The following is a 16798-nucleotide window of genomic DNA, read 5'->3' on the forward strand; positions in this document are numbered from 1 at the left end:
ACTACTGTCCAGAGTGATAACACCTCTACTACTGTCCAGAGTGATAACACCTCTACACACCTCTACTACTGTCCAGAGTGATAACACCTCTACTACTGTCCAGAGTGATAACACCTCTACTACTGTCCAGAGTGATAACACCTCTACTACTGTCCAGAGTGATAACACCTCTACTACTGTCCAGAGTGATAAGACCTCTACTACTGTCCAGAGTGATAACACCTCTACTATTGTCCAGAGTGATAACATCTCTACTACTGTCCAGAGTGATAACACCTCTACTACTGTTCATAGTGATAACACCTCTACTACTGTCCAGAGTGATAACACCTCTACTACTGTCCAGAGTGATAACACCTCTACTACTGTCCAGAGTGATAACACCCCTACTACTGTCCAGAGTGATAACACCTCTACTACTGTCCAGAGTGATAACACCTCTACTACTGTCCAGAGTGATAACACCTCTACTACTGTCCAGAGTGATAACACCTCTACTACTGTCCAGAGTGATAACACCTCTACTACTGTCCAGAGTGATAACACCTCTACTACTGTCCAGAGTGATAACACCTCTACTACTGTCCAGAGTGATAACACCTCTCCCTCACTACTGTCCAGAGTGATAACACCTCTACACCTACTTGTCCAGAGTGATAACACCTCTACTACTGTCCAGAGTGATAACACCTCTACTACTGTCCAGAGTGATAACACCTCTACTACTGTCCAGAGTGATAACACCTCTACTACTGTCCAGAGTGATAAGACCTCTACTACTGTCCAGAGTGATAACACCTCTACTATTGTCCAGAGTGATAACACCTCTACTACTGTCCAGAGTGATAACACCTCTACTACTGTCCAGAGTGATAACACCTCTACTACTGTCCAGAGTGATAACACCTCTACTACTGTCCAGAGTGATAACACCTCTACTACTGTCCAGAGTGATAACACCCCTACTACTGTCCAGAGTGATAACACCTCTACTACTGTCCAGAGTGATAACACCTCTACTACTGTCCAGAGTGATAACACCTCTACTACTGTCCAGAGTGATAACACCTCTACTACTGTCCAGAGTGATAACACCTCTACTACTGTCCAGAGTGATAACACCTCTACTACTGTCCAGAGTGATAACACCTCTACTACTGTCCATTGTGATAACACCTCTACTACTTTCATTAGACCTCTACTACTGTTCATTGTGATAACACCTCTACTACTGTCCATAGTGATAACACCTCTACTACTGTCCATAGTGATAAGACCTCTACTACTGTCCAGAGTGATAACACCTCTACTACTGTCCAGAGTGATAACACCTCTACTACTGTCCAGAGTGATAAGACCTCTACTACTGTCCAGAGTGATAACACCTCTACTATTGTCCAGAGTGATAACACCTCTACTACTGTCCAGAGTGATAACACCTCTACTACTGTCCATTGTGATAACACCTCTACTATTGTCCATAGTGATAACACCTCTACTACTGTCCATAGTGATAAGACCTCTACTACTGTCCATAGTGATAAGACCTCTACTACTGTCCAGAGTGATAACACCTCTACTACTGTCCAGAGTGATAACACCTCTACTACTGTCCAGAGTGATAACACCTCTACTACTGTTCATTGTGATAAGACCTCTACTACTGTTCATAGTGATAAGACCTCTACTACTGTTCATAGTGATAAGACCTCTACTACTGTTCATAGTGATAACACCTCTACTACTGTCCAGAGTGATAACAGCTCTACTACTGTCCAGAGTGATAACACCTCTACTACTGTTCATTGTGATAAGACCTCTACTACTGTTCATAGTGATAACACCTCTACTACTGTTCATAGTGATAAGACCTCTACTACTGTTCATAGTGATAAGACCTCTACTACTGTCCAGAGTGATAACACCTCTACTACTGTCCAGAGTGATAACACCTCTACTACTGTCCAGAGTGATAACACCTCTACTACTGTCCAGAGTGATAACACCTCTACTACTGTCCAGAGTGATAACACCTCTACTATTGTCCAGAGTGATAACACCTCTACTACTGTCCAGAGTGATAACACCTCTACTATTGTCCAGAGTGATAACACCTCTACTACTGTCCAGAGTGATAACACCTCTACTACTGTCCAGAGTGATAATACCTCTACTACTGTCCAGAGTGATAACACCTCTACTATTGTCCAGAGTGATAACACCTCTACTACTGTTCATTGTGATAACACCTCTACTACTGTTCATAGTGATAAGACCTCTACTACTGTTCATTGTGATAACACCTCTACTACTGTTCATAGTGATAAGACCTCTACTACTGTTCATAGTGATAAGACCTCTACTATTGTCCAGAGTGATAACACCTCTACTACTGTCCAGAGTGATAACACCTCTACTACTGTCCAGAGTGATAATACCTCTACTACTGTCCAGAGTGATAACACCTCTACTATTGTCCAGAGTGATAACACCTCTACTATTGTCCAGAGTGATAACACCTCTACTACTGTTCATTGTGATAACACCTCTACTACTGTCCATAGTGATAACACCTCTACTACTGTTCATAGTGATAAGACCTCTACTACTGTTCATAGTGATAAGACCTCTACTACTGTTCATAGTGATAACACCTCTACTACTGTCCAGAGTGATAACAGCTCTACTACTGTCCAGAGTGATAACACCTCTACTACTGTTCATTGTGATAAGACCTCTACTACTGTTCATAGTGATAAGACCTCTACTACTGTTCATAGTGATAAGACCTCTACTACTGTTCATAGTGATAACACCTCTACTACTGTCCAGAGTGATAACAGCTCTACTACTGTCCAGAGTGATAACACCTCTACTACTGTTCATTGTGATAAGACCTCTACTACTGTTCATAGTGATAACACCTCTACTACTGTTCATAGTGATAAGACCTCTACTACTGTTCATAGTGATAAGACCTCTACTATTGTCCAGAGTGATAACACCTCTACTACTGTCCAGAGTGATAACACCTCTACTACTGTCCAGAGTGATAACACCTCTACTATTGTCCAGAGTGATAACACCTCTACTACTGTCCAGAGTGATAACACCTCTACTACTGTCCAGAGTGATAATACCTCTACTACTGTCCAGAGTGATAACACCTCTACTATTGTCCAGAGTGATAACACCTCTACTACTGTTCATAGTGATAAGACCTCTACTACTGTTCATAGTGATAACACCTCTACTACTGTTCATAGTGATAAGACCTCTACTACTGTTCATAGTGATAAGACCTCTACTACTGTTCATAGTGATAACACCTCTACTACTGTTCATAGTGATAAGACCTCTACTACTGTTCATAGTGATAAGACCTCTACTACTGTCCAGTACTGTATGATGGCCAAGTTGGGAAGGGCAGTGAGCTGGAGATGGCAGCTCAGTGTTAAAACCCCAGCTGTCTGAGAAAAGTCATGGTGCTCCAGGATCTCTCATTCATCCTCGTTCTGTTTCAGGGCCCTAGACTGCACTGCACCGCAACGCATCGGACCTGTGGCCAGAGTCACAAGCAGTCTCATGCCTCGGGAAACCCCCAACACCACCAGAAACAGAGGGAAAGTACAGTGAGACCTGCGGGCCAAAGGACAGAGCGAGAGGTTAGGTCATCGTCGCGACAGGCCTTTGGGTTTGAGGAGAGGAGACGCTAAGGGTAAGAGGAGCTTTTTCTGTTTGTCAGGTCAAGAGGTTAGCAGGTCATGGAGGAAGGAAATGGACGTGCGTAATTGTAGTGAACAGACAGACAGACAGACAGACAGACAGACAGACAGACAGACAGACAGACAGACAGACAGACAGACAGACAGACAGACAGACAGACAGACAGACAGACAGACAGACAGACAGACAGACAGACAGACAGACAGACAGACAGACAGATATTGTATGTCTGAAGGGTGTTATGTAGAGTACAGATTGTTCTCTGTACTAGTGCCTTTTCTCCTCACACCTTCAGCATGATGTTGATGGCAACAATATCTATGCAAGTGTCACAGTTTTGCTTCCGTCCCTCTCCTTGCCCCAACCTGGGTTTGAATCATGGACCCTCTGCACACATCGACAACTCAGAGTGAGTGACATCAATGACTGAAATGCCCCACAGCGCGCCCGGCTAACTAGCCAGTCATTTCACACCGGTTACACAAGTGTAACTAATCTTTCCATAATATAACAACTTGGGAGGTTATTTCAGCAGGCAGAATAAACATCTTCTCTCCATAAGTCAATGCTTTGATCTCAGCGCGGCTGAAAGAACAGTAAAGACGACCGTGAGGGAAGCGTCCATACATTCACACCTTACGTTTATTATTGCACCGATCACTTGGCAGCGTTGTACAAATCTCCTGAGACGTGGTCCATGTTTAAAGGAGTAGTGTGGCCCAGCGGAGTGCGGTGGTGGGTCCACACACATACACGCAGAAACACACACACGCAGGAACACACAAACACACGCAGAAACACACACACACGCAGAAACACACACACACACGCAGAAACACACACACGCAGAAACACACACACATAAAGTCACGTCCTAGGTTCCTGTCTCTAATCATCTCCCATTTAGCAGCATGTGCTCTCTGTGTGGAACAACTCACTCTGAGGGGAAACGTGACTCTCTCTTCCTTACTCAGCGACGGGCCGGCAAAGAGAGGAAGGAGGGAAGGAGGGGATTGAGGGAAGGAGGGAAGGATGGGAAGGATGGGAAAGGAAAATAGAGGAAAGGAGGAATGTACACACATCCAGGGTGTGGTGGGCGTTTGGGTTTGGCCTTCTATGGAAGCATGTGTGTCTGTGTGTGTGTGTCTGTGTGTGTGTGTGTGTGTGTGTGTGTGTGTGTGTGTGTGTGTGTGTGTGTGTGTGTGTGTGTGTGTGTGTGTGTGTGCGCGCGCTTATTGGCCGCAAATAGTTTTTTAAAAACAAATCCTAACAAATTCTCAATTCTCCAGAATCACAACTTGCCATAACACAAGGTACAAATGCTGTTTTCTCATGATGTCTTCACTGCGTCTGTCAAGTGTTGTACTGATTCTGCCCCCTAGTGGTGAAAGTAGGATGTTAGTTAAAGGGTGAGGTATAGGTATCAGGTGTATCTTCTCCACTACTGTAGATGTGTGGAGAGTAAAATGATTGGGCGTAGCGCCCTCTTGTGGTCAAAGAGATTACATCAAATCAAATTTGATTTGTCACATTCATCATAAACAACAGGTGCACACAAGCAGTGTGTGCTTGTGTGCTTACTTACGGGTGCTTACTTACGGGTGCTTACTTACGGGTGCTTACTTACGGGTGCTTACTTACGGGTGCTTACTTACGGGTGCTTACTTACGGGTGCTTACTTACGGGTGCTTACTTACGGGTGCTTACTTACGGGTGCTTACTTACGGGTGCTTACTTACGGGTGCTTTTCGAACAATGCAGAGTTAAAGATAACAATTTCAATAAAACATTGACATAGTGACACAAGGAATAAATACACACAACCAAACATATTAGACACACACGCACGCACACGCACACAGACACACGGACACACACACAGTTGAACTTTCCATCATCATTGTGTAGAAAGAGCAGAAAGAGAGAGAAGGACATGTCAGACAACTTGTGTTTATGAGGTCGTGCTGCAACCCAGAACCAGAGTGTTTTAGTTTAGTTTATTCGGACAAAGAAGACAAGTGAAAGACACAGTGCAGATAAAAACAAGTTAAGAGGTGTGCAGGTGAGTGACCATAGAGGTTACATATACAACAGCTAACTGGACCCTGAATTTCACCTGATCACAAAAACACACCTTGTCATGTGATCACATGTGATCTTATGTTACCCTGTGAGGGTAATCCACACTGTTTTGTATTTTTTGCTGTGCAGATCAGTTTGTCTATTTACACAGCACAGTGTAATTACAGTGGATAGGAGGTCGTTCATGGAATAAAGGGAATGGGCGTAGCTCCACTCATGTTGTTGCTCTGAGAATGAACAGAGTGAATATTACAGGCCATTCTTCCTCAGTCTCTGGTCTGGTCTACACTGACATGTGGCACAGCTGCTTGATGCTTCCCCAATGTGCTTATTGTAATTGTATTATTTTAATATTGGTGGTTGGAATAATAGAGGCATTATTCCCATGATTTCTCATGTGTTATTCATCAACCTAATGGCTGCTATTCTGGCGAGGAGAATCCATCCAGCGCTGCTGTCCAAAACCAATTCCAAACTCTAACAAAATGGCTGATGTTGCTATTAAATCACTAAACCAAAATTAGCAGAGGGAAATAGAATAATTGAATAAATAGTCACTGCCTAAAGCACACGTCCCCCGACAATGCAACAGGTTATAGATGTGGTGAGTTACTGTACACTATAGGCCTACAAATGTTATCCATTAATACAGTCTGGCAGCCTTCGTGGTCTATAGAGGGATAATAACAACCATATTCATGTGTCTACAGATCCACTACTTACACTATACACAAAACATTTGCAGCTGAAATTGGAACGTCTGCTGGCTGAGCCAATGTTAGCTGACACAACGCTGACATTGCAAGCCATCTAATTTGTGGCTCCAACAGCCTACCCACAAGAAAAAATACTATTGTGTATACCATGGTAGGAATACTGTTGTATTCACTGTAGTGTTTCTGTGGACTTTATTGTAGCATTTACTGTAGAGTTTTTGTGGACTGAAGTATACTGTAGTATTTACTATAGTGTTCTAGTTGCATTATCTTTGACATAGAAGTGGGGGTTTTCTCCTTGAGGAAACCTACTGGAGAAATACTAAAATAGCTAATTTTCCATGACATGTAGGTAGAAAGGTTGGACTGGGGTCTGAACAGATAGTTCAGAGTTTCTGTTCTTTTCAAAAGCCATACGGAACACAATATAATGATGGTCTATACTTGGCATGTAGGTTTCTCACTTATGGCTGGCACATTGGGATATGGGGGGTGGGGAATGGGCAGGGTATAAGCAAATTAAATTGTGTATTATCTACTATAGTTTTTTTTATGTATTTTTGCTGACATTTCTATATTATTTACTACAGTATTTTTTTTTGCGGATAACACTAGTATTTACTATAGTATACTACAAAAAATCTATACTAAGTACTACACATGATCGAAGGATACTACTACATACTACAGTTTTCTGCAGAATTCTATAATAAGTAGTGTAGTATTCTATAGTAAACTGTCTTATTCTTTTATGTGGGTAGCGCCCTTCAGTCTAATGACATGGTAATGTGTTATTGATTTCCCAGACGTCCTGGTAAAAGCGCGAAGGTCTGGATGTATGTTATGGTGCTTTCACAGCTTGGTAGTGTGGAGTGATTTGGTGTTTCTGTGCTTTTCTTATTTCGCACTGGCTCATGGGATAAATCAGTTCCATCAACAAGTTGTTCCTGGTATGCTCCTAAAGTGGTTGTGAATGAGAAATTATGCTTAATTCTGTTCCAGAATGATGCTCTTTTTTCTACCTCTTTTCTACCAGTAAACATTCTAAAGATGTTTGATCAACAGGACTGGTGACATTAGTGAAATTTGGAAAACCCTGAAAATCAAAGTGTTCCGTAACTTTGACTAGGTCCAATGTGCCGACCTCCTGTGTCTAAGCAGTCTGTCACAACCAAGACTTGATAAAGTCAGCATTTAATTTTTTTAGGGCAATTCATTTTGGCTGAGCATTAAACCAAATGTTATTCTGTTCCCCTGCTTCCTGCTTGTTTTCTGAGACATAATACATCTGGCCTTGGGCTATATATGGATTCACTGCTGTTCTCTCCTGTTCACAGCCTGGCCAGACTGATTCTTATGAAAGCATGGAGAATCACACCCTTGACTTGGACAGTGAGGTCATTTTATCCAGTGTTGAGCAAATGGTTACTGCGTAGACAAACTGTGCATTAAATGGTTAGTGAAAGCAGAGATATTTTTGCCAAGTCAAACCATAAATGGCTTGATTCAGGTGGTATGGTTGTCTGTGGTCCATGCTGGTGTCTACAAGAACCACACATGCCAATTGTCCATTTAGTCATTGCTTTTCCTTTGGTCTGAGGAGGTCCCTTAAATGCCATGTCAGTGTTGTACTGCATGTACTTAGCATATACTGACAACCCACAGTTCACAGACGTCAGTTCAAAAGTCTAGTTTTGATCTCCATTTGGTTGAGTTGTCAATTAACGTGAATTCAACGTGAAATCCACAAACAATGTCACCATGCCATTGGATTTAGGTACAAATTTGGGTGAAAATAAAATAAAAAATCCCTTACACTGATGAGCAAATCCAATCAGTTTTCCACGTTGCTTCAACGTCATCACATGATTTATTTTGTTGAAATGATGTGAAACAACGTTGATTCCACCAGTTTTTGCCCAGTGGGAATAGATGTGCTGTGAAGACTTTGTCATGTTTAGACTCTGCTATGTTGCATCTAACTCCTCACCTTTCACAGTTGTTTGGTCTAGGTGTCTGGAATAAGACTAATCATAATGTATGAACAGCACAGGAGGTTGGTGGAGAACGGGCTCGTGGTAATGCCTGGAGCGGAATCAGTGGAATGGTACTGTATCAAATACATCAAACACACGGTTTCCATCTGTTTGATGCCGTTCCATTGGCTCCGTTCCAGACATTATTAGGAGCCGTCCTCCCCTCAGCAGCCTCCACTGATCAACAGTAATCTTACAGCTAGCTCAGTGTCCCTCCAAATGTACTCTAACACCTTGTTTGAACCAAATGTTCTCTTTAAAACCCAAACAAACATACTGCAGTGTTAAAAAAAAATCTTCTTTTGGTATTTCTTTCATTAGTCTGTGGTTGATATTATCCCAAAATGTTTTGCGTGTCAACAATCAAGTTATCAAGATATATAACTTTAAAAATACAGAAATACAGTCGTATGATGAATCACCTCTTCCCTCGTTACACTGGGGTAGGCCCACTGGATCAGTAACAATTGTACTGTGTGAAGCTTCAAAGTAATGCGTTGGATTATTTTCAGTTTGAAGTTTTGCACATTCACTTCTCAATGATGCAAAACACATCTCTTCATTACAGCAGGAACTGACATCCACAACAGCAAGGAGCTTGCTCTCTTTTCCTACCCGCCCAGTAACTCAAAACCCCACCTCTGAATAAGAGTGTTATGGTTTCAGAGCCAAAAATGTCTGCCCTTGAGGAGTGGCCTGGCTGTCCATGCTGGCAGTATCAAACTCAAATCCATGTGATTTAGCTTGTCAGAACTATTTATTATCTGTTCCACAAAAAGATTGCTTTTAAAATGTTTCAGAGTACAGTATGATCAGAATATTTGGTAGTCCCTCGCTGTGTATAGTCATATGGTTATAGTGCGCATCCTGAGGCCTCGCTACAAAATGTTAAATAGCACACTTATCTTAGCTCTCATGATTCTGAGAAACTTTGGCGAGGGGTTATTGTACTGCCATACATTTTCTCTAATATATCTGTCAGAATACCTTTGTTTAACTCCTTCTATGGTCTTGAAAATCTCATCTGCTTAACTCATTCTATGGGCTTGAAACCCTCATCTGCTTAACTCATTCTATGGTCTTGAAACCCTCATCTGCTTAACTCATTCTATGGTCTTGAAAATCTCATTCTGCTGACCTGCCCTCTCTCTCTCCTATAGGACATGGCCAAGCCCCTCCCCTCTACTCATCTATTGGTGGTGGCAGTCCAGCTGTGTCTAGTACTACGCCACCATGCCCGTGGGGCGGCATATTACGGGCACAAGCAGCCGCAGCACCCACAGCAGCACCTTCCCCAGCAGCACCAGCCCATGCAACAGTTACCTCACATGTCCCTAGGGAACGGGTATGGGAACGGGAACGGGAATGGGGACGGGCTGCCCCAGCAACAGTACGGGAAGGAAATGCCACAACATATGCCATACGGCAAAGAGATGCCATATGTGCTGCCACAGTATGGGCAAGAACTTCCACAGATGCTTCCACAGATGCACGAACAACCCCAGATGCCACACAATAAGGGCAAGGGAAAAGGTGAGATTTTAATAGATTGTCTTCATCACAGAAATGTACACTCTTAGAAAAAAATGGTTATTTGGTTGTCCCCATAGGAGAACCCTTTTTGGTTCTACATGGAACCAAAAGGGTTCTTTCTACTTGGAACTAAAAAGGATTCTTCAAAGGGTTCTCCTGTGGGCACAGCCAGAGAACCGTTTTAGGTTCTAGATAGCACCATTTTTTCTAAGAGTGTAGGCTAAACAATAGCATAATTGAACCATATTTAGATTTTAAATTGGGTCATGGCCATGGCCACCAATGTGGGTTTGAAGGGAAAGCCAACATGGACAGTATGGTACAACCAGAGGAAGACGAGCCATGTTCATGGTGCAGTGCTGACATGAAACCATTACCCACTCTCTGACATGTTAATTCCATTCAAAACACATCTCTACTGCTTTTCCAAGATTCTTCTCCCTTCGCCAAAGCAAACGTCATCTCTCCTAGCATCCACAGGAAATCATATCCAGCTCATGGTTGTAAAAGCATCCTTGACAAATCACATGTGAAGCAGGCAAAATATACTGTTGTTTACTTACTCTGTATGTCTGTACTGTGTTCTCCACATAGCTCATCCTAATATAGCTACTACTATACAAACCATTTTCTTTCCAAATGATATACTGTCTATACACACCACGTATTTATATTCTGGATTCTGACACATGCTCATTCTAATATATCTACCCCTGGATTGTTAATTAGACTCATTCTGCTGTTTCTTGAGTTTTTGTTTACATGTTTTATTATTTACATTGTATTTGCGAGTCATTCTACTGCACTGTTGGAGCCAGCATCCTAAGCATTTTGCAGCACCTGCTATAACACCTGCAAATCTTTGTAGGTGACCAATACACTTTGATTTGATTTGAAATACAGCATATTGCAGGTACTATACACACTGAGAAAAAAAGGTGCGATCTAGAACCTAAAAGGGTTCTTTGGCTGTCCCTATAGGAGAACCCTTTGAAGAACCTTTTTGGTTCCAGGTATGAACCTTTTTGGGTTCCATGTAGGACCTTTTCCACAGAGGGTTCTACATAGAACCTAAAAGTATTCTCCCTCGAACAAAAAAGTGTTTTACTTCAAAACAAAAAGTGTTCTCCCTAGAACCAAAAAGTGTTTTACTTGGAACCAAAAAGGGTTCTCCCTGGAACCAAAAAGGGTTCTCCTATGGGGACAGCCGAAGGAAACCCTTTTGGAAACCTTTTTTCTAAGAGTGTAAGACATTTCACAAATGTGTATTTTGGCTGTTTCAACAATCAAGCAAGGAATCAGAGAAGGCGGAAAGAAAGTATGTTTGATAACTAGGAAATGTAACATGCTTTTAACATCCACTATCAGCACCCTGTGTCCAAGGGGGACATTAAAGCCAGCTTTTGGCATTAATTTTCAAAGATAATAATTTGGCCCATCATTTACGGATGAAGGTCCATTGGGCTTACTCCAATGTTCATGCATATTAATTGGTCATGTTCCTATGTGCTCAATGAGATACTCAAGTCACTAACTCAAGTTAGTAACTCATGGTAAATGCTAATTGATGTCATCCACAGGTCAGTCATATCCCAGTAATGGGAAAGGCCTTGGAGGCCCACCACCTGATGATAGGGGACTACAGGGTCCTGGTCCCAAGGGTCCACCAGGAGCCCAAGGGCCTCCCGGACCACAGGGCCCTCCAGGGATGCTAGGTCAAGGGATGCCCGGCCCCCATGGAAAACCAGGTCCTCCTGGTCCCCAAGGATATCCTGGGATAGGGAAACCCGGAATGCCGGGAATGCCCGGTAAACCTGGTGGAGGCGGCCAGCCAGGTCCGAAGGGCGACCTTGGTCCTGGTGGTGATGTAGGACCAATGGGGATGCCTGGGGGGCCAGGTCTTCCAGGGCCACCAGGCCTGCCAGGCATCGGGAAGCCAGGGGGTCAGGGTCTGCCTGGGCAGCCTGGGCCTCGAGGGGAGCCTGGACACAAGGGCATACCTGGACTGCCTGGTCTTCCTGGGCCCAAGGGAGACAAAGGGATTGGCTTGCCAGGATTGCCAGGTTTGAAAGGACCTGGTGGACCACCTGGGCCTCCTGGTCAAGGGGGTTTGCCAGGGGTTGGAAAACCAGGTCTGAATGGACTACCAGGATTGCCCGGGGGGGCAGGAAAACCAGGCCCACCTGGAGAAGGAGGACTTGCTGGTCCACCAGGTGAAGGAGGAGAACCAGGACCACCTGGGCTACCAGGTATTGGCAAGCCCGGGCAAGATGGTTTGCCAGGACAACCAGGGTTCCCAGGCGGTAAAGGGGAATCAGGCCCACCAGGTTTGCCAGGGGGCCCAGGTCTACCTGGTTACGGAAAGCCAGGATATCCTGGACCAAAAGGAGACAAAGGACATGGAGGTTTTCCTGGAGCTCCAGGCCCAAAAGGTGACAAAGGTCATGGAGGTCTCCCAGGGCAGGAAGGCCTTCCTGGACCCAACGGGCCACCTGGCCTGCCCGGTCCCATTGGGCCACCTGGGGGCCTTGGTTTCCCAGGTCCGAAGGGAGAAGGTGGCAATGGAGGGCCAAAGGGGCTGCCAGGTCCTAAAGGTGAGCCAGGGCCTCCAGGGCTTCCTGGACAGGGTGGGTATCCTGGAGAGGGTGGTCAACCAGGACCGAGAGGTATACCAGGGCCACTGGGTCCGAAAGGGGATAACGGCCACAAAGGGTTACCTGGCCTCCCTGGAGCTCCTGGAATGCCCGGTTCAAGGGGAGAAGGTGGAATGCCCGGAGAAAAAGGTCACCAGGGACCCAAGGGAATCCCAGGAAATTTTGGTCCAGGTGGGCCACTTGGTCTTCCCGGTCTTCCCGGGCCAAAAGGCGAGCTTGGTCCACCAGGGAAACCTGGCTACCCCGGCGAAGGTAAACCTGGTGTTCCAGGCGCTTTAGGGCCCCAAGGGAAACCTGGCAACGGTGGACCCCCTGGTCAGCCTGGACAACCAGGACAACCTGGTCCCCCTGGCCCACCCGGACCCCCCACCCAACCACCTGGTCTTGGTGAAATCCTCCCTGAGATGGGTCCTGGTCTGGACGGTCTTAAACAAGGCGGTTACAAGAAACCAAAGAATGGAGGGGACAGGAACGGCCTGGAGATGCCAGCATTCACGGCTCAGCTCACCAATCCTTTCCCCCCCGTAGGGTCCCCTGTTGTCTTCGACAAACTCCTGTACAACGGCCATCAGGACTACAATCCCCAAACCGGTGTCTTCAGCTGTACTATACCGGGAATCTATTACTTTGCTTACCACGTCCACTGCAAAGGAGCAAATGTGTGGGTGGCACTGGTCAAGAACAATGAGCCTGTGATGTACACATATGATGAGTACAAAAAGGGCAGCCTGGACCAGGCGTCAGGGAGCGCTGTGCTCCCCTTACAGCAAGGAGACACTGTGCATGTACAGCTTCCATCTGACCAGGCAGCAGGACTTTATGCCGGTCAATATGTCCACTCTTCATTCTCTGGATATTTATTGTACCCAATGTAAAGATCATCAACAACAACAACAACAAAAAAGGGCATCCACATCACAACTCACTACATAGCTGTTTAATTAGTGTTTTATTCATTTTAAACTGTTGACCTCAATAGTGACACATGATGACAATGGTGAAAACTACTACTCGGCTCAGAAGTATCCAATGAATGTGTGAGTGCTACAGTACATGCTATAGTATGTTTATGTCTTTGTATTGCAGTATTACATGGGTGCAAAAAAACATAAATCAATCTCTCTGCAATACATTTAATTTACCCCAGAAATGAATTTGGCAAAGCCCTGTGATAAATAATTTGAGATGTCTGTATGTAGATATTCAGATAATTATGCAAATTACAATTTCTGTTGGTTAATAGGGGGTAAAAATGTTGCAAAATTATTGAGAATACTGACTATCCCAATTGTAGCAGTGTCATCCACCTCACATGATTGACAGTGTTTATAGAGAAAACATGGTTGCTGACATCCTATGGCGCTACTGTGGATAGCAGCATATTACATTGGAAACAATGTGTTATTTTTTTATTAAAGATAACTATTTTTAGGATGGAATTATTACATTTGCCCAACATGTTCTTCTCCATATGTGAATATATAGCATTTGTTTGTATTTTATATTTCCATATCAGATTTATGTTATGTGCACTCAGTGTATCCGTTCTTTGCATTCCAACAGTCACAGCCATATCATGACGCCACTAAATGGCTAGCCGTCTACCGCAGCTTTCATAAGCAAGCATCAACGCATCAGCTTTATCTGTCATGCATACCTAATGTTAGTACACAATTATTCTTCAGAGATAGTTCTTCCATGTGTGGACTTTTCAGAAGACATTCTAATGTCTTTATTTCATGCCAAATTATACTTTTGGCATATAAGTAACACTGTTACATTCACAGTATGTAATACCATACATTGTTCCCCTTTAACAATATGATTTTTCCTATCCCATAGTTCCTCCACGACAGATTGATTTCTTTTTTTATCATCCTTATTCACGTTGTTCCAGATTATGCAGAAGTGTCTACCATTTTTATTTATTGATATCATATTTGGAAATGAGATTGTTTCATGGTTTGGAACCTAAAATAAAATTCAATTGATATGCAACATAGTGAAGACATTTGGTTGTAAGCTTCCCATTTCATCTGTGGTGCATTAATAAATAGAGGAGTTATGGGAGTTTGAAGGGGTGTATAGTTAACATTTTCAATATGCACATTAAGTTATAGTCAACCACACTTCTCTAAGTTATGTGGCAGTATTCCTCTCTGTCATTTATTCGTTTAACTACTGATTTTGTCTGAAATTGTAAATGTGTATACCTGTTGAGACTGCCTTGAAGGAAAAAAGAAATGTTAACTGACAATGGTGCTAAACATATAACCAAATGAAGAACTTAGTATAATGTTTTTGGCACTATTGTTGTTTTTCTAAATAAAGATGAAGTGATTAAAAAAATGTGTTCTCTTCTTTGATTGCTACTTGTTGCATTGAAGTGACTCAAATCCAATTTTTTTTGTATATCCGATTTGAATCTGTTCTTTTTCCTGCAGTCTGAACCGCCAAAAAGCACATGGAATCGGATATTTCAAGCCACATTTCAAACCATCTTCGTAGGTGGTATGAAATCAGATACAAATCTGAGTCCTGGCCATGCGACTTGAGTCTGAACAGTCTAATCTGTCAAGTGGTTTTTAAACTTATTTGGCATATCTTGTTGCTTGCTGGCCACTCTGTTGACAGTTTGACAAGAACATGTGGTTGCTTGTTAATTGTTTACAAGCAAATTAGTCAATGTGCTACCTAGCGAGCTAGTTGACTGCTGTGGCTATCCAGAAAGGACTTGTTTTTAAAGTTGGGTCATCTTATCCTTTGAGTTCTTACACTATGATTTTGAACATGTAAAGCAACTAGTAAACGTCCACGGCAGGCATTGTTGTCACCTTAGTCTGTTACATAACTTTGAGTGATAGGAACCCTGAGCACCACCACCAATCAGCCTACACCACTGCGCACACATCTGTCATTACTATGACAACTGCCATAGCCATGTCAGCAAATGACTGCTGTCTGAACACACACATATCCCATTTGGTCACTTGTAACTTGCTGTTTTAACAGCCAGTATTCCAAAACGGATTTCAAAAACAAAACTGATTCGAGCATTAAGCCCTGCAGGGTGAACAAGGCTCCAACACATACCATTGTTGCTCACTGTTTTCAAGATCATCATCATCATCATTTTTGTCAATACCTGTACAACACTGCATACACTCACAAAATGCAATGCATGCATTTGTTGTTGTTTACATAAAGAATAATTTATATTTGACAGACCACTAATTATGCATCTATCTCATATAGCTACAAACAAATTAATATCATAGAATACATTGCGGTGTTATAGGTGTCACATGGGCAGGTTGCAGCAGTGTGTAGGAGGGATAATCCAAGATGTGGGAAGTGTGAAGGAGGACATGGGACAGAGCAATGTGTAGTTTCGATGGGAAAGAAATTGTGTGTCAACTGTGCCCATGTTTCGGAGAATTGGAGGTGTCAGGTGCGAGAGAGGCAGGTTGAGGTGGCCAGGGTCAGAGCAGTGCAGAAGATGTCCTATGCTGAGGCAGTGAAGAAAGTAGAGGAGGGTGGATCAAGGGTGAGGGATTCTGAGACTATCCCTGTGAATAGTAGATCTGTGCCAGAACAGAGGGATAGGCCAATGAGTGAAATACTGTATGTTTCAGTAAGGTTGGCTTCTTAGCAATGGTTATCAACTGTACCACAGTGATGGAATGTAAGTCACAGAAAATATATGTTGTGGTGGCAGCTGCAGAGAAGTACTTGGGGGTACGAGATTTGACTTCAGAAGTGTTACAGGGTGTGTTGAGTGGTAGTGTCCCATCCTCTCAGGTTGTCGGCCTGGGGTAGAATCAGATACGGTTAAAGTAGTGAAATAAGGTGGTGGGTTTTAATGAGTGTAAGGTTAGTTGGTAGGGTAATTAAAAATATTTTTTATTTTTCCGTTTCCCCTTTTCCCATTTTGTATCACAAAGTGTAATGGATTTATAATATTGTTCAATGGATTTATAAACGTTCAATTAAAAAACGTATTTCGAACCTCACGAAGAAGAAGAAAATCCTAGCCTGTCGCAATGAGCGT

At 43.3% G+C, this 16798-nt stretch overlaps 1 protein-coding gene and 1 non-coding gene across 2 annotated transcripts in view; one reads left to right on the forward strand and one right to left on the reverse strand.

Annotated features, from left to right (window-relative positions):
• The window catches only part of LOC106595092 (collagen alpha-1(VIII) chain), a 32760-nt gene extending 17664 nt beyond the window's left edge, over positions 1 to 15096 (forward strand). The window contains exons 2-4 of the mRNA XM_045699180.1: positions 3525 to 3718; positions 9721 to 10093; positions 11674 to 15096. Of these exons, the coding sequence (XP_045555136.1) occupies positions 9724 to 10093; positions 11674 to 13622 (2319 nt within the window). The 5' untranslated portion in view covers positions 3525 to 3718; positions 9721 to 9723 and the 3' untranslated portion in view covers positions 13623 to 15096. The remainder of the gene's footprint in view (positions 1 to 3524; positions 3719 to 9720; positions 10094 to 11673) is intronic.
• Positions 6810 to 6864, reverse strand: LOC123728336 (U7 small nuclear RNA). The gene has a single exon (XR_006760222.1). It is a non-coding gene; the product is annotated as a U7 small nuclear RNA (small nuclear RNA).
• Positions 15097 to 16798: the final 1702 nt, after the last annotated feature.

Source organism: Salmo salar, chromosome ssa17 (assembly GCF_905237065.1).
Source record: "Salmo salar chromosome ssa17, Ssal_v3.1, whole genome shotgun sequence".
NCBI classification, from domain to species: Eukaryota; Metazoa; Chordata; class Actinopteri; order Salmoniformes; family Salmonidae; genus Salmo; species Salmo salar.